Source organism: Vespa crabro, chromosome 10, assembly GCF_910589235.1.
Source record: "Vespa crabro chromosome 10, iyVesCrab1.2, whole genome shotgun sequence".
Classification (NCBI taxonomy): Eukaryota; Metazoa; Arthropoda; class Insecta; order Hymenoptera; family Vespidae; genus Vespa; species Vespa crabro.
In genome coordinates this window covers 2,300,448-2,318,985 of record NC_060964.1, presented here as the reverse complement: position 1 = coordinate 2,318,985, position 18,538 = coordinate 2,300,448, and the positions used below count along the sequence as shown (strand labels likewise).

Below are 18,538 nucleotides of genomic sequence, written 5' to 3'. Positions count from 1 at the left end.
AGAGGAAAAAAAGACCAAAAAAAAACAAGAAAAAAAAAAGAAACGAGAAAAGACGTGCCCCTAAGGTTTAGAAGAGATCTCGTCTTCTTCGCAAAAGGAAACACGATATCCCTCGTCTTGGTCCGCCCACGTGTTCTACGTTGACCGTTAAAATTTGCCTCTGCTCGCTCGCGACATCATCTCGTGCCCGACGCGATGGTAGGCGGTGTATTATTTTTCCACCGGTTCGCCAAATTGGCTCGCACGGAATCTCGAATTACTCGACACTCGATATCACCAGGAGGATAAAACTTCCACCTAGCTTGTGTAGCTCTCTCTCTTTCTCTCTCTCTCTTTCTCTCTCTCTCTCTCTCTCTCTTTCTGTCTGTTTCTCTCTTTCTCTTTTTCTTTCTCTTTCTCTTTCTCTATCTCTCATAAACACACGCACACTCTTTCTCTCTCTCACTCTTTCTCTCACTTATTCTGTATCTCTATCTTTCTCACACGAACGAAGGACGTTTAAAAAGAAGTCGATGATACATTTCCCATTGAGAACGTTACGTTCTCTCTTTCTCTCTCTCTCTCTCTCATTTTGTTTCTTTCTTTTTCTTTCTTATGTCTATCTTACTCTCTTTATGTATATCTTACTCTTTCTCTCTTATTCTCTCTTTATGTTCGTCTTTCTCTTCTCTCTCCATCGTCGTGGCCTGCCTCCATGATCTTCTCCCTTACCGTAATACGTCGGTCTTGCATATGGGGGCTCTCCATGCACGACCCGTAACCCAATAGGCTTCCCGTAGGAAGATCATGCTTCGGTACAAAGGCTGATCGCTACATCGCACGCGATCACGATGCACGTCACAGAAACTGATGATCTTCATAGCACCATTTGCACGATTCTTTCTTCAATATGTAAGCATTATATACTTACATACATATATATATATATATATATGTATACATGAGTAGTACATGTACACACGTAAGTACGTACCAACGGAATCATCAATATCGTCTGACTTTTTCTTTTTATCTATGGAAACTATCATTGTATGCGTGCGTGCGATAATTTATCCATCTCTCTCTCTCTCTCTCCCTCTCTTTCTTATTAAGTTCGAACGTTTTGTCGATTTTGAAAGTTTCTTTGAGGTTGTCCTACTTTATTTTTCTTTTTTTCTTTTGAGCAATAATTAAATAATTTTATTTGTTGTTAATTAATCGAATTTAATTAAGAAAATATAATATGGTATATATATATACATATATATATATATATATATATATATATATATATATATATATTTCTTTAAGTTCAGTTTCGTTTTATCTGATACAAATGAAAATTTAATTGTCATGTCGTAAATTTTAATTGTAAATTTTCACGTTATACAATAGTCAGATATAAACAAGGAACAAAAAGTTATTTTACACTGAGAGAATTAATACGATCCATTTAATAACGACGTTTAATTCGCGAGAAATCTTCGATCAATTACAAATTGATTTCTTAGATTCGTATGAAATCATCATTTATTTTCTATTATACATGTTATTACACGAAGATTTTTCTACGATAATATTGTACGATTGTGTGTTGCCTTTGATGAAAGAAAGGAAAAAATAAAGAAAAGAATAAAAAAGGTAGATAGAAAGAGAGAAAGAGGAAGAAAAAAGAACGGACAAGAAAAATATTCCTCTTCAGTTTCATTCGAACGCAATCAACCATTTTCCTCTTTGTATTCTTTCCATTGTGGTATTGCAACAGTTTACGTACAAGGTTTGGAAAGGTAAAGGGTTTTGAAAAACAGTTGGATGCCTACTGACAAAAGTGTTTTATTCGTTTACAAAGAACTTACACTATTATCGAATACGTTAACACTCGAACTTGTTGTAATTGCTAACCGGTGAATCGAGTTTCGAGAAAAAGAGAGAGAGAGAGAGAGAGAGAGAAAGATAGATAGAGACAGAGAGGGAGAGGGTGAGAGAGAGAGAGAGAGAGAGAGTGCATGGTAATGGCACGGAACGAGCCTTGATCTATCCTATGGATCTATGAATCTAAAGATCGTTTATCATCTAAGATATCATATTTTATTTCTTACGTGTTATTTGATTATATACATAAAGGGATTCTGTATTGGACGAAAATATATTATGAATCAATAATTAATCATTTGCAATAATTTGTTATTCATTGATTTAACCTTTTTATTATTAATGGTGATTATAATCATATAGACAAAATTCTATATGAATTGAGAATTATGAATGAGTTTATTTTGATATCTTCATATGCAATCAAAGTCCTTTATTCCGATTAATTCGTAATAATTCTCTTTAGAATTTGTTTTATTTATTCGTTTGATAATAACTTTAATAAGAAATCAATGATTTGGATGATACGAGGAAATGGTAGACTTTACTATACTTAACGTACAACTTGAAGTCTGAAAATAATCAAATAATATATTTATACAATTTGTCATTGAATCACAATTCGTATTGCAATTTATTATAATTATTGATTCGTTCTTTATAATATATTGCTACGCATGTATGATCGTGAAAGAAAGTACTGTACACGTATATGTAACACAAAGATTTTCTTTTCTTTCTTTTTTTTTTTTTTTTTTTTTCTTGGCAATAATTTCTAATTGCTAAAATTAGAATATATATTATGTTGTTGAAAACGATCCGTTTTCTTATTATTTATATCCTTATTATATTATTTTCTATACTTATATTATCACGATTTTATTTCTTTTTCTTCTTTTTCTTCATTCGTCATTACATTCGTGATTATCATTGACAGTTAATATTCTTACCAAATCATTCGATGACTCCACAACGTTTGTGTATGTAACAGTATCCCGATTTCTAACGAATTCCATTTTCCATTTTCCATCTTGTTTCTTAAAAGCGAAGAAAACACTTAGAAGTATCACGAAAACGATTAGCAATGTTATGCCGGACCATAAAATTGGATAAAAAATCGATGAAACTGATTCGCATTCCAATTCGTAGATTGGAATTTCCTTGAGAAGTTTGCTACGATGTCGTTCTGGCATGGAACATCTAAATATAACACATTCATTCATGAATCGTGCGTAATATAATTAAAGGACATTTAAATGTGAATGGAGATACTTTTTTTTTTTTTTTTTTTGAAGAAGAATTTCTATTAGAGAAGGTATTGCTAGAGCCATCTATGAGATAACACCTGAGACTATTGAAAAAATGTGATAAACTCTTATCATATGAATTTGTCTTACTTGATCTCTGTGCTCAATTCTTTCAAAGAATTATTCGTGTTAAGCCATTGCATTTTACAATCACATTTCCATGGATTATCCCGAAGATTTACAACAGCTGTTCTTTGTAAAATCAATCGAAGATCAGACTCCAAAGTTTCCAAAGCACAATTCTCGATCGATAAACGTTGAAGTCGTGGTAATAAAAGGCCATGATGTGGCCAAACCGTAAGTTGCACCAAATTTCTACATCCTGCTAATGATAATACCTCCAAGCTTGTTAAATTTTCTAAATCATTTAATGAAAGTTTCGTCAAATTCGGCATATTATTCATTTTAAGTTCTCTTAGTTGTGGTAGGAATAAACCATTCAGTTGAAAGATTTCCGTTCCCGATATATCAAGTTCTTCTAGAGTCATCGGTAAAAGAGGGATCATACTTATCGGGTTCCATGATAAATTCAAAATCGAAAGATTAATTAAATTTTTAAATAGCTCAGCGGAGAAGAAAGAACTCGAAACGTTTTTTAAATCGAGATGTTTCAACGCACTCAACGTCCAAAATGCATTTTCGTGAATTCCATCACCGATCGGATTGTCAGCTAACGAGAGAAATTCTAAAATCTAAAGACAGAGAGAGCCACCATTAAATTATACTTGTACCTCCATGTTTTGTTATCTTCTTTAGCTTTTTAAATTTAAATGTCTACGGCGGGATATCTTTGTGGATTAAAATTGTAAAAGATAAAACGTACCTTTAAATGTTCCAACATAGTCTCATTGACGATAGACAATTTGTTCGATGATAAATCCAATATTTTAAGTTTCAATATTCTTTCATTGAGCGCATTGTCATCAATATATTCCAACTTGTTATGGCTGACATTTAATACTTGCAGATTGTATTCGTCTTTGCAAAGGAAAAAGAAACGTTGCAGATGATTCTGCGATAGATCCAATGTTTTCAAGGAAGCTAAATTCGTCGAGCAATCGAGAAAACTGTCAAATTGATTTTGACGTAATATTAAATCTGTCACTTCGCTCAGCGATATAACCGATTGAATTTTTAAGAAGAAATCTTCTTTCTTTAAACCGTTATTGGTAAGATTAACCTAAAAAATTAAATATTCGTATTTGCTATTTATCTTTTTCTCTCCTTTTTTTCATTTGTTTTGTGAACTATTATGATTGTAAGATTAAAACATTATGTTCCATTAACATGGAACAAAAACATTAGGAGAGAGCGAAAGCGAGAGAGAGAGAGAGAGAGAGAGAGAGAGAGAGAGAGAGAGAGAAATAAGAAATGATAATGAAACCGGAAGAAGATATTTCAGAGAATGTCGCATTTATCCAAAACGATTACGAATTGTTTGTAATAAGCGAAATTTGAAATAAAGAATCATTAAAGGAAATATTCACAACGATGATGATGATGATGATGATGATGATGATGATGGTGATGATGATGATGATGATGATGACGACGACGACAATGATGATGATGATAATGATAATGAAAACAATACGCGGAACATCACCCACCGTGGTTGCCAAAACGGATGACAGGATCGAAGCAAAAACTACGAATATTCCGAGCAACATATCGTACAGTATTGCGTCTAGATTATTTAGATCCGATTTAGAGAAAAATAGATCGATCGATCGATCGATCGTTTCGATACTTTCTTATAACCGAGACTGTTAACTTCGAAGAATGTCTCTCGCAGAACGGTCCAGCGGAATGACAACGAATTCATCAGCGACGATCCCTGCTTGCTTCGTCCAGTGCCGAACTACGAGGGGCTCGGATGGGGTAATTATAATTACAAATCTAACTTCAATCTTAATTCGAACGGTTCATTGATATTTATAAAAAGTTCAGAAGTTAACAGTCCTAAAATGGAAATTAAATCTTCAAAAAATTTGTACACACGAACGATAGTTACGTTTTTCTATTTCAATATTTTCTCTTGATATTCTTTAATATTATTTCATATTTGTTTGTTTCGTTCCTTTTATTTTATATTACTCCTTACACGTTGAACGAAGTATAAATAATTTTTTCTTTCAAAGATGTACCATTCCGTTTCGCGGGGCACTTGCAATGAAAGGATACGTTTCCGATCAAAAGTTCAGAACCGCCGAGAGGCGAACGTACCACTTTTAAGATAAACCGCGATTATTACTCGCGTTTAGCCATTCGCACTTGTTTCCCCGTTACTAATACTATTATTATTATCAGTACAATCATGAGCTACCGGACGTATAATTGTTTTTACCGTCAAGCTTAATCGTTCTTATATATTTTTTTTTAATATAATTTACACACCACCCGTTCGTATAAATTTTGATATCGGAGAGTTCGATTTGAAGCTGACGTTGATTGTAAAATCTCGTCGGTGTGTTGATCTTAAAAGAAAGAAAGAAAGAAAGGAGAGAGAGAGAGAGAGAGAGAGAAAGTATTGTTTGAAAATTTTCGGTGCAACGAAATGTTATAAACGTAATCTATTTTCTACCATGTTCATTGGGAATAAAAATAAAGGGAGAACGCGATAAAGATGACTTCGTGTAGATGAACTGAAAGTCTAACAATGATAACATTTTCATCGAGTTCTGCATCATCGGTTAAATTAATTAACATTTAAAAATGTACGATATCATTATGCATATATCCGTGAACGAATTATCATTTTTTACGATATTGAAAGAAAGAGAGAGACCCAAGGATTTCTTTTTAAATTTATATTACACCCAGGTATAATCATTTTCTTCTTCTTCTTCTTCTTCTTCTTCCTCTTCTCCTCCTTTTTTTTTTGCTCTCTGACCTTCGATACAAATTGTTATTGCCCGAGAGCTCGTAAAATTAAAGACCATTTTTTTTTATCAATATTGTAAATTTTTTTTATTAATCCGTGCCAACCTATACGATATCGGCATATTTTATTCTGCAATATAAATTTATTCCGGCCGTTTTTTTTTTTTTTTTTTTAAATAATTCTCTTCGTGTTTGGCCGAAGGAAGAAAGCAAATGAAAAAAAAGAATAAAAAAAAATGAAAAAAAAGAAAATAAAAAAAAATAAATAAATAAAAAAGAATGAAAAACAACGCAAATGATTTATTGAGAAATCAGTGTTACGGTGCGAAATAAATATAAACAAAAAGTTCATTAAGAGTCAGACGTTTATTCACAGTGTTTGTATCATCATTAACCGTTCGAAATGAATTATTATATTTTAGATATATGCAATACATAGTAACAAATATCGTAGTATTTTGGATTTGTGTTCAATAACAAAGGCAAGATAGGCGATCATTTTTTTGGAGTTTGCGGTGTACTCGTAGCTTTAAATACCAATGGATTCGATACGCGAAATATGCTAGGTAACATCGTCGCTAGTGTTCCAAAAACTTCTTCCGACATTCCCTATGAAAAATACATACGTATATTAATAATGATTAGAAATTTGATAGTATTAATACTATACGATAATATTTCGTATGAAAGATATATGTATATCTAATGTACTTTTGGTACAAGAAATTGTAAATTCTTCAATTCTGCTCCACCCCATGATGCCATTTCTATCATAAAACCTTTGACACATTTGAAAACGAGTTCGGCCCTTTTGGTGCACCATGCCACTGTCATTTCCTGATGATTAAAAATCGATCGAATTATATTAATTCTTTAAGTCGTGTTTCAAATAAGAATCATGAAAACTGCTGACCTCTGTCATTTCATGAACTAATAGGACTGGTATAGTCAAGGTGGTAACATCATTGCAACAAGCTGTTTTTAAAATATTCCTCAACCCCAAAATGGCCGGATGCCTTGAATTAATATCACCTACGATTTGTTAATTAGAAAATATGTTTCTCTTTCTACCTTTTTTTTTGTAATTTTTCTTTTCCTCTCTCTCTCACTCTCTCTCACTCTCTCACTCTCTCTCACCCTCTCTATCTTTCTCTTTCTATCTCTGTTCATAGATAATGATCACACCTACCAGATCTTAATGAATCATTTACCACCATGTGAAATACTACATGGACCTGTGCTAAATTGGAATGTCTCGTGATAAAAACGTCACCAGTTTGTAACGTTTTACTCATTGGTTTTTTTGTCTAAAATCATGAAGAATCATCGATCTTCATTATTGACATTTATAAAATCCAGAGGATAATATGTTACCTGAGGATCACTTCCTTCACGATGATGAGCTTGTCGCCAAGCTACAACTTCTTTTACATCCTCACGAATTTTTTCCAATTGTTCGTCAATCGGTGGAAAATGAAATTCTGTCGTCAATTGACATATCGAGCACAATTCTACAATGCATCGCGGCGTATTAGATATATTAAAAGATAACTTTAATTAATTAACGATTATTTATTAATCGAACACCTTTCGTTATTCCGGAATAACTTCCGAGATGATTGTCGCTTAACAAAACCAATCCACATAAATCGTTCGAATATAATCCTAAAGCCGTTTGCAATCTCTGTGGCGTTGGATCCCTATTATATAAATATATCGCAAAATTGTAAACATTTTTATATTAGTTAAAATAAATAATTTCATATTCTTTCTTTTTTTTTTACCCAGTATCGCTCTTTTTCGTTCGACAAAAATCGAGAACATCGCCTGTGAGTATTCGAATATTATGCATTTGTTTCATTTGCGAGCCTAAATGTATAGTAAAACTTTCTTCGAGCACAGTATAATCCGACGTTTGTTTTTCTTCGTTTGGAACAAATGTACCTAATGCTGGTCTTATCGGTGGCATTGGTACCATCGGTGAGCCCCTAATATTATATTCATTAATTTCTTTGAATATAATCAAAGGATTTTTTATGTTGTTTTTTTATAGACCCAAAAAAAAAAAAAGAAAAGAAAAGAAAATAAAAACTTACACAGGAGTTGGTAACATGTTCGTTTGTTGTTCTTCCAATAATCTCATAATCCAATTACGATACTGTCGTCTTTGTTCTAATTTTAAAGCATCGACCCTCGAACCCCAATGGCCCTGTAGCAAACTTTGCTCTTCAAAATGACGACCAGCCATGTCGTTTATGGATTTTTCAGTTGAACCAGCTTCTAAAGCTTCAACGGCAACACGCATTTCCTCGGTTTGCCTGGAAGACATTTTTCCATTCATTCTCAAACGGAATATTCTGTTTGTATATTCTTTAAATAGCGGAGGGTCAACTAACCAAGCCTCTATGATGATAGTAGGGCAATTGCATTCAAGTGAAAATATATTAATTGCTTAGGTCAAGTGTGGTATATGCCTTGTGATTTTCTATTGTTAACGCAATCATACCTGATTTATAAGAATTTATAACTTATAAGGAACGTACTCGTTATCGAATTTATTCGTCTCTATATAGGATTATCTATAGAATTTTAGACGTATAAGAAGAAAGGGGTGGATTATATTCGTTATAATTAAAACGATCGTGTGTCTATATAATTTATTAGTTAAAAACAAAAAAAAAAAAGAAAAAAAAAGAAAAAAAAATAGGTTTCTCAATTCAAACCTAATAAATCCATCAATTAATTCACGATAAGTAGTACGTTGTAAGAATAAATCGTGAAAACGATCGTTTGCTTACCGTATAATCTTAATAGTACTAAAGTTACTGATAATCTATACAGAAAGGTCAATGTAAATCATAATTCACGTTCTATATATATTTCTATTGATATATTGGAATCTTGACCTTTCTCTGCTATTAGATTTTCTAATGGAATATAATAGATAAATAAAATATTATACATTACATTTTTGTTTTACTGATTAAGCTAATTATCTAATAAGAACGTTCACATGGGAATATACAAATACAAATATTTTAAATACAAATATTTTTTTGCTTCTTTTTTTCTTTTTTCTTTTTTTTTTCTTTTTTTTTCTTTCTTCTTAAGTAAATCATAGACTGCGTATATAAGTACTAACTTTTGAGTAAGCTGTTCGTAATCAGTGTTCCTCATTTGAATGACTTCTGTGACATCTCTACCATATTTATGTTCTGCTTGTAAAATTGGTTCTAAAGATGGTGAGTGTACTAATCTATGGTAAGCTGCTGCAAATAATTCTTCATCCGTTGTTCCTATTGGATCTGCATATTCTACTGTTTTTTGTTTATATGTCTTTTCCCAGTTTTTAATTATATCCTCTATATTCAGATCACCTTTTTTCGTAGCGTTTATAACTTTTTCTGACTTCTCATCATAAAATTGTAGAGTTAACTCTTTAATAGTACGTTGTATAGTATCCATTAAATCAGACTCAATATAATATGGTAATTTAAATGATGACATAATCCTATATGTCAATTCTTTGATAGAACCTTGATATGGAATTTTTAAAGGTATTTCTAATACATATTCCTCATTTGTTGTACATGTTGGAAATCGGAACATAAAAACCTTTTCAACATATTCTTCTTCAAGTAGACTCATTTTTTATACTAAAAATTCAAAATCTTATATTATATGAAATTAGTATAAATTGTTTTAAAACATTGATTTCAGTAAATGTAATAATTAAAAGATTAAGATATATCTATTAAATATATTAAGAAATTAAATTGTATTATTATAAAAAAAAAAAAACATATGATTATTACAAAAGTATAAGAAGTTAATACGGTTTGATTGTAAAGCAAATATTATTGCTTTAAGGTGAACTTTCGCAACATTCGGATCAAAAGGTTAAAGATAATCCTTAGAAATATATGCAAGTTTGTTTACTATGGATCTTTTCTCGATAAACATTTTTACACCTAATTTAATTATCTATTAGATCAATTCCATTTTTAAAATAAATTTAATATTTTCATTAAAAAGGAATTTTTATTATTGATTTAATTCTTATAATTTTGTATTTCTTTTTTATATGTTTTTCAATTTATTTTATCAACAAATACAATATTTTAAAGTTTTAGTTCTTTCGATTTAAGAAAATATTTAAAAATCGTAATACTTTTCAAAATCAATTACCCTCAATGACATAAAATATCAAATTTATTTTTATATAATATTTTACTATAAAAAAGTTTGAAAAGTTTAGATTTTTATTATCGACGCAAGAGGGCATTAATGTAAACTAACTGAATCACTTGTAAATTGATATAATCTTAATCATGTAACAAAAATCTATGTGAAGGTATATTAACAAGAAAGAAAAGACAATACTTACGGTTATTACTTATAGAAAATAGAAATGATTTCAATACTTTTAGTAATATAAAAAAGATTTAAATGAAAGATCGTTGTTGAATGTCATGTTATGATTCTATAGTAGTTAACCTAAAACTTGTTAATTAAATTTTTAATCTATCCATATTATCGTTAACAACAATTTAATCTCCTTAAATGGTTAATGCGTGCTCCGTTTAATTTATCGCACATTGTTAAATGATCGTTTTAAAATAATATGTTACTCATAAAAGCAACAATCACTGACCGAACTGTAACGCCTCTGCGATGACTTAATTCAGTGTTCCCAACCTAATATTTGAATTTACTTGAGAATATAATTTATTACGCATTTATTTCTTTGAATAAAGTAAAATCGTTTCTTCGATTATATCTAAGTTATACATATATATATATAATTAAATATATTTTATAAAGTTAAATTAACGAATAAGATTAAATTATTGATATATTTGATATTTAAAGCGGGAAATTATAACGTTGGTAATACTGTATCGCGTTTGGCGGCATTATCAGATTTTTGCACATTGTTTGCTATTTCTTTTTAATAACTTTTTATATTTTCTCTTGTATATTAAGTAACGAATTCTATCATGTTCGATGATAAAAATCACGCAGAGCTAACGGATGCTGAAGCTGAATTATACGATCGGCAAATTCGTCTATGGGGTCTGGAATCGCAAAAGCGGTATGATTATTCTAACCTATAAAAGATAGTTAGCGTTAAAGCATAGTAATAAATATCTTATGATTATTAATAAATTTATTTAATAAAAACATTTTGAAAAGTTTAAGAAAGAAAAATAAAAAAGTTTTATTTTTTTTTTCAATTAACTTTATTAATATTAGAAATAATATCATAAGTGTTCTTATCTTTTTACAGATTAAGATCAGCAAAAGTATTATTGATAGGACTTGGTGGATTTGGTGCTGAAATAGCAAAAAATGTTATATTAGCAGGCGTTAAAACAATTACCCTTTTAGATCACAGAAATATGACAATAGAAGATACTTGTTCCCAGTTTTTTATACCTAATGATCAGATTGGTAAAAATGTATGTAAGTTTTTTATTGATTCATTTAATATAATTATGTCATTTTTCTATATGCCATTGTGTATTCACAGAAAGCAGAAGCATCTTTACAAAGAACTCAGAATTTGAATCCTATGGTCAATGTAGAAGCAGATTCTACCAATATAGATGATAAACCGGATGAATATTTCAGTAATTTCAATGTTATCTGTGCTACTCAGTGTACTATTACTCAATTAAAAAGACTTAATAAAATATGTAGACAGCATAAGATAAAATTCTTTGCTGGAGATGTTTGGGGTACTTTTGGATATACTTTTGCTGATTTGGATGAACATGAATATGTTGAGTAAGTAAACTTTATGTAGAAAAATAATTACAGATACTTTTTTATTATTTTTTTAATTACAAATACTTTTTGTAGAAAAGTATTTATATTGGACATAAACAAAGAGCTATACTTTTAGGGATATTGTGCAAACTAAACCAGTAAATGCTGAAGCAGGTGGTGAACCCAAAGGGAAAGAAAAATTTGAAAAGATTGTTATTACTGAAAAACGTAAGGACAATTTCGTTCCTTTTGAGTCTATCATAGATATAGATAAAAGTCGTCTTCCTACAAGGGAATCAGAAATGTATTATATGATGATGAGTAAGTGTTTTCTTTCTTAATAATAATTATAGTATTAAATAAATATTATAATCTTGTTAAATTTTGCAGTAATGTTGCATTATCGTGAGAAGTATAAGTGTGACCCTTTACCTAATGAAAGAGGTTCAGAAAAATTGAAAACAGAATCAACAGCCATTATAGAAAAATATCAACTAGGAGATAAAATAAATTCTTTGATAGAGTATGTATTTTTGTTTTATTGATTTAAGAATATACTTAAAAAAATTTCTCATTGTATATTTTATTTAATTCAGGGGAGATTTGTATGGTCAAATTAGTCCAATTTGTGCCATAGTAGGTGGGGTTATGTCTCAAGAGATTATAAAGGCTGTATCACAAAAAGAAGCTCCCCATAATAATGTTTTTCTTTTCAATCCACAGACGTTGTGCGGCAAAATTTTAAAATTGGCGTAATAATCATAAGGTATTATTATCATCATCATTGTAATTTCTTGAAATTATTTTTTTCAGGTTCTCATAATAAGTTTTTTTGTACTTTATTAATAAATTAATATAACTATTGAATAGTTTGATAAAAAGTTTATGTATTATGAATAAAGTTGTATCTATGTTTATCCAACAACTTTTTTCTATTTTAATTTTGTAACATGTTATTGTAGTAAACAACGTACTGTAATCACACACACACATGTGTCCGTGTACCACGTACACACTGTGATATTAGAGAAAAAAAACGAGAACATTACGAATGTTTAGCAAAGGCAACCCACGTTTCAGTCGTATACTAACATTCAATTTTAAACATGATTTCACTTTTCATAGAAACTTTCCACGTACTCGTACGCGCGATTCACATTGTACATTTCATAAAGCAGCTCGTACTTTTCTCGTGGCCGATTGCACGGAAAATACGTCGTAATACGTAAAATGAGAACGGAAGAGAGCCCAGGATTTTGCGGGTTTAGGATATGACTCGTTACGTTTTATTATCAACCAACCGATATTACTTTCTACAACGAAAGAAGACAATATTTTTACGTCGATGTTGAAAGTAGTTTTTCATAAATATTTTATTATTCCTTTAAAACATACATTTATTTTATAATCTTCGAAAAATACGACACATTTTTATTTTCTATATTTCGTTAAGTAAAGTTTCGCTGAATCGCGTGTTTTTTAAGAGACTTCATATCGATATTCACCGAAGGGAGGGAGAGAGAGAGAGAGAGAGAGGGGTAGAAGTGAGGGGTTGAAGGTTTATTCCTAGGTAGTAGTAGCTGGGAATTATGATGTATCGTCTTTCCCCATAGACACGATGTCGTTGAACGTTGCAACGATTACGTGGTGTAGTAGTAGTAATAGTAATAGTAGTAGTAGGGGGTGTATGTAAATCTAATGATCCTCATAGATGTCATGCCTTAGATGTACATGTAGTTGCCTTTATACAGGTATAAATGACATTTCCCTTAACGATACAGGCACGTGCTCTCTCTCTCTTCACGGCTGTCGAATTATCTTTCATGATAGTTTATTTGGTGCTCGTCGAAAAACCATTAGTCGAGCTTCACCTAAACCATGTTAAAGTTTACCCGTTATACTGTTACACCATTGCATCGTATTTGAGTGTGGTATAACGTGGATATTACGTGACTGATGCATTTTCTCGCGACTCGAAAAGCATATCGAATTGTTAGTCTTGACGATTTATAACTTTAACGTCGACTCGATGATTCGATTTAGCAAATTTTTTTTTCTCTCTTTCTCTCTCATTTTTTTTCCTCATAGACGCTCTCAATGTTATACATTTGTATGGTATATATGTATATATGTAATCCCGTATGACATAATAAAATTGAAAATATTTCTATTAACTTTCTCATTTTCTTTCTCGTTTCAGCTGGCACACCATTTGATTCTACGTGTCGGACAATCGTTGAAAACATTAGAAAGGGTGATGCGGCACCTCTCACAGAGTTTTACACGATCGCGTGACGACTCGAGAAACACGTTAAATAACGTAAGAGACTCGTTGGTACTTCCCGTGACTCAGGTAAGGAATTTACCAAGACTACTTCCACTACTAATCTACATAATCACACTTTCATATGTACCATAACTACGAGTACTCTGTGTGTACATGTACTCCACTTTTACAAGTAGATCGATACAATGTGTATTTCTTTAGGAATGTTAGACTCGTCATCCATCGTAATGGAAAATAATCGATACAAATCGCGCTAAGCTCGTACAATTGAAAGTACAATATGCTCTTTTTAATGTTAACAATTTTATTAGTCCATTCCACGAAAGGAATTTTGCTAAGAGTTTATACTTTATGGTTGTATAAACGTACTCAAGACACGACGTTAAGGTCCTTAACTTCTTCGACCTTGCGGCCCTTTTTTCGCGGTTTTCAAGTGAGAAAGAAAGAAAGAAAGAAAGAGAGAGAGAGAGAGAGAGAGAGAGAGAGCAGGAGGAAAAAAGAAAAGAAAAAAAGGGTGTGCCCTTCACACATCCCGTCCGTTCCTTGATTTACGGTGTGCGACGGAAATTATTACCACCGTAAAAATATCTTCGGGCGTATTTATTGACAGAGAGCAAGCGAAGTATTGCCCCCGACAATACGTGAGAAGGGCTGACCTTAAAACGACAAGACTGTAGTTAAGCTGGTCTTAAACGACTGTTGTAAAAGGTCGGACCATTCGCATAAACGTATCGTCAATGCAGTTTTTCGGTATATAAGGAGAGCACATTCTTTGGCTAATGCACTTTTAATATTTTGACCGTCTACTGCACCCGGCGTTGAATTGCACGCGAGCCTGTATAGTTACGATTACTACGAGTAAATAATAAATCTTGGTATAACGGTCTGGTAAGAACGTACATAATCGTTTTCGTGGAACTTGCCTTACGTCCTTTTATTTTTTACTTACTTTAGTATAAAACTTGTTCATTCGAATGAGTTACGCGCTTGTTAGATATAATTCGATGATGGACTTACAGACGTCAATGACACTTCTTGTTTAATCTTTTCTTTCTTTTCTTTTCCTTTTTCTTTCCTTTTTTTTTTTATTCATTTTGTTAGATAATCAATTACCATCATTACATTCATATCAATCGAAATCAACATATATTTGCGAAAATGTAAATTGTTTTTTATTATAAACTTTAAGGGTAAAATCTGAAAGAGATCTGTTAAATCAATGTATTATATACGATATATATATATATATATATAATGATGTACACATATACACATGTGCATTATTAACTCTTTAAAATAATCGCCAATCCTGTTTTTAGGAAAATCACGTGCACGTAGAACGGAAAGATTAGGAGATAAGGTTGAAAGGTTCAAAAAAAAAGAAAAAATAAAAAACAGAAACAAAAAAAAACAAAAAAAAGTCTTCGAAAAAACGACAAAAAGAAAGATAGAAATAAAGAATCGCGTACGTGAGTCAACTGCTTACGACTCGCTTCGTTGATATCACTTTCCATTGGCTTAAACCGTTTATAAGCTCGGACTTCCCATAGGAAACACGATTTTCCCTTATCAGTGTCTTATTGTTGTCGGTATCTTCCAACTTCCGTCGTCTACTCGCGGTGTGGTTTCTTCATTATTAAGTTTCCCTTTAGCGCTTCTCTCTTCCCTTTATGCTCTCTCTCTCTCTCTCTCTCTCCTTCTCTTACCCTTTTTACCTCTTCTCAACTTTTCGTAAGGGTAGAAACGAATAATACTTACTCTTCCTGTACTAATGCAAGTAGAGTATAGGTGAAATTCCATGGATGTAGAAGCGTAGGAGTCGATGGAAGAGGAAGGCATAAAGAGGTTTCATGGCCCGTTTTCTGACCGAGGGACATAATATTTTTCGTTGGGCAGAAAGTCTCTGGTCGCAAGGCGCGTGGACCACCGAGTGCATTAACAAAATAACGTAATAAAATCTGAGTGCCTTCTACCGCTTATTTCCCTCTCTCTCTTTCTTTCTTTATTCTTTTTATTCTTTTTATTCTTTTACTTTCGACCAACGAAAGTTACTCGCGTACTACGCCCCGTCACCTTTCCTTCCTTCTTCCTTTTCTCTTCCGAGGGTTTTTTTTTCCCTAGCCGAAGTTACTCATAAAATCCGATACATTGTGCGGTATATTCGTCATGTCTGTAAATGCCGTCGACCATCGTTGGACACGCGACGAGCGAAAAGAAATCGATCCTCTTTCGATCTATGTATTCTCTCTTTCTCTTTCTATCTTTCTATATTTCTCTCTCTCTCTCTCTCTCTCTCTCTCTCTCTCTTTATATTTTCTTTTCCGTTAGACATTCATTGGATTCTAAAACAGTATGGAACCTTTTTACGATTTTACTTTTACAATATCAAAATCTATTGTATCATATACGAGAACTACGATCAATATGACTCAATCCTTCTTTATTTTCTTTTTTTTCATCTCTAACAATATTTTTTTACAATCTTATTAACTTCAGAGCAACCGTATAAAATGGATCGTGGTCCGACCACGAATAGAATAATCTACTTATCGATTCCGTCGGTCAGACCAATGCGAGTGGATAAAAAAAAAATTCTTTCGATATATTGTATTATATTTTCTTCTATTGATGTTTCAATGGATATTTGTGAATATAATATTTCGATACACACACACACACACACACACACACACACACACACACACACACACACACACACACACACACACACACACACACACACACACACACACACACACACACACACACATATATATATATATATATATTTAATTATATTTAAAGTGCAAATTTTTTTTACATAAATTTTACCATTAAACTTATAAATATATTCTATACACGTTGATTTTTATACGTTTATAAACGTATACGTGTTTAATAATTTACATATAAAAAATTTAATAATTACAAGAAACTTTTCAAATAATTCATTGATATTGATCGATTAAACAGGATAAACATTATGACTTTTGTTACAACGATTAGATATTAGTACTTATTTTTATATGTACGCTGATGTATCGTATAAACGTATGTGTTTAACAAGCTACACATAATAATGTCTGAAAATTACAAGAGAAAATTTCTCGAATTAGTCAGGGTATTGACCGACTAGACTAGAAAAGACTTATACTTTCTTATCGCATATAAAAAGACGTCAGGTATATCAGACGATCAATCTTAGGGCTAGAAAAGTCTCCCGAAAATTTGCTCGCGACACGATCGTTGTCGTTGTCGTCGTCGTTGTCGTCTCGAGTTGAGTCACGCAACGACGAGGAAAAAGAAAGAGAGAGAAAAAGAAAGATAGATAGATAGCTAGAGATAGAGAAAGAGAGAGAGAGAGAGAGAGAAAGAGAAAAACTCAACGAAACATTAATTTCGTATACGGTCACGCCTCGGTCTCTCAGACCATTTCTCCTCTCCGCTTTCGAGAGTTTCGTATTTCCAGTGTGATCCTCGTTGCGATATTGCTCAGGCTTTACGAGCAACCATTGGTGCAATTCAGACAGTTTTTAGGGTCAAACGAATAGCTAATGCAAATACGAGCCTCCTTGTGCTCGACATTATTTCACCTCTCTCCTTAGGATTCTCCTTCTAGTTTGGGTCGCGTCTGGGATGTTTGGCGACGGCCATCTTCTATCTCTATCTTTCTCTCTCTCTCTCTCTCTCTCTTCTTCTTCTTCTCATTCTATTCGTATAACTTCGTCTCCACGACTACCTTCGTCTTTCGAAGAGACATTACGCGAAATCTTAATGCCCGTTCGTTATCAATTAAGACACGGTCGTTGCAATTAATTCCGTGGACTGCTAGCCGAACGAGAAGCGGAAACGGCACTGTCTTTGGTTGTGTCTGTGTATGTATATGTATGTTTGCGTTTGTGTGTGCGTATAAGAAAGAGAGAGAGAGAGAGAGAGAGAGAGAGAGAGAGAGAGAGAGAGAGAGATAAAATAGGGGATGAGATCTTAGTGATCGTGGAAGAACATCGACGCGGTATGTTTCACGAATAAACTTGTCTTGAGTGCCGACACCTAACCGAGTATTCCGAGTTTGCGAGAGCCATTTTGAATCTTGGCTTTGAGGGTAGAAACTTGCACGTCGTTCGTAATATTACCGAATAAGACGACGATGTTCGTCGAAGTTCGCCGATTTCGTAAGAACCGTTTCGTTTAAGTTACCTACTCTCTTCGTTAATTTATATTTTATTTTTATTCACTGCCTTTTTTTTCTTTTCTCTCTCTCTCTCTCTCTCTCTCTCTCTCTCTCTCACTCGTTTAGTAAAGAACTTCGGATGAATTTTTTGTCTTGTTGTAAGTCTTTCGAGACTATGTTTTTTACATAACTTAACACTCGGACTATTAATGTATTCAGCTTGGGGCTTTCTCCTTTCGGACGTTACAAAAATGTCGGAGCACGTTG

At 32.3% G+C, this 18,538-nt stretch overlaps 3 protein-coding genes across 5 annotated transcripts; 1 reads left to right on the top strand and 2 right to left on the bottom strand.

The window, feature by feature from the left end:
• Nucleotides 1-1,792: 1,792 nt before the first annotated feature.
• LOC124427345 (leucine-rich repeat neuronal protein 1-like) lies at nt 1,793-4,899 on the bottom strand. 2 transcript variants are annotated; one of them, XM_046970172.1, is made up of 5 exons: nt 4,769-4,899; nt 3,982-4,338; nt 3,249-3,850; nt 2,802-3,051; nt 1,793-2,423 (listed from the first exon to the last, which is right to left on the bottom strand). In XM_046970172.1, exons 1-5 carry the CDS (start codon nt 4,826-4,828, stop codon nt 2,361-2,363), a joined length of 1,332 nt encoding a protein of 443 aa, XP_046826128.1. In that variant the 5' UTR covers nt 4,829-4,899; the 3' UTR covers nt 1,793-2,360. The 2 variants fall into 2 exon arrangements, with proteins under 2 accessions (XP_046826128.1, XP_046826129.1); XM_046970173.1 differs by having other exon boundaries at nt 1,793-3,051.
• A 42-nt stretch (nt 4,900-4,941) lies between these two features.
• On the top strand, nt 4,942-12,735 carry LOC124427346 (SUMO-activating enzyme subunit 1). Of its 2 annotated transcripts, none has more exons than XM_046970176.1 (7): nt 4,942-5,039; nt 11,028-11,136; nt 11,332-11,503; nt 11,575-11,831; nt 11,950-12,134; nt 12,204-12,336; nt 12,410-12,735. In XM_046970176.1, the coding sequence occupies exons 2-7, from the start codon at nt 11,042-11,044 to the stop codon at nt 12,567-12,569; spliced, it is 1,002 nt and encodes a 333-aa protein (XP_046826132.1). In that variant the 5' UTR covers nt 4,942-5,039; nt 11,028-11,041; the 3' UTR covers nt 12,570-12,735. The 2 variants fall into 2 exon arrangements, with proteins under 2 accessions (XP_046826132.1, XP_046826131.1); XM_046970175.1 differs by lacking the exon at nt 4,942-5,039 and adding an exon at nt 10,347-10,395.
• On the bottom strand, nt 6,389-10,748 carry LOC124427344 (protein C12orf4). Its single transcript, XM_046970171.1, has 10 exons — nt 10,429-10,748; nt 9,184-9,697; nt 8,138-8,359; nt 7,826-8,029; nt 7,629-7,741; nt 7,416-7,552; nt 7,231-7,348; nt 6,955-7,073; nt 6,753-6,878; nt 6,389-6,650 (listed from the first exon to the last, which is right to left on the bottom strand). Exons 2-10 carry the CDS (start codon nt 9,687-9,689, stop codon nt 6,537-6,539), a joined length of 1,659 nt encoding a protein of 552 aa, XP_046826127.1. The 5' UTR covers nt 9,690-9,697; nt 10,429-10,748; the 3' UTR covers nt 6,389-6,536.
• Nucleotides 12,736-18,538: the final 5,803 nt, after the last annotated feature.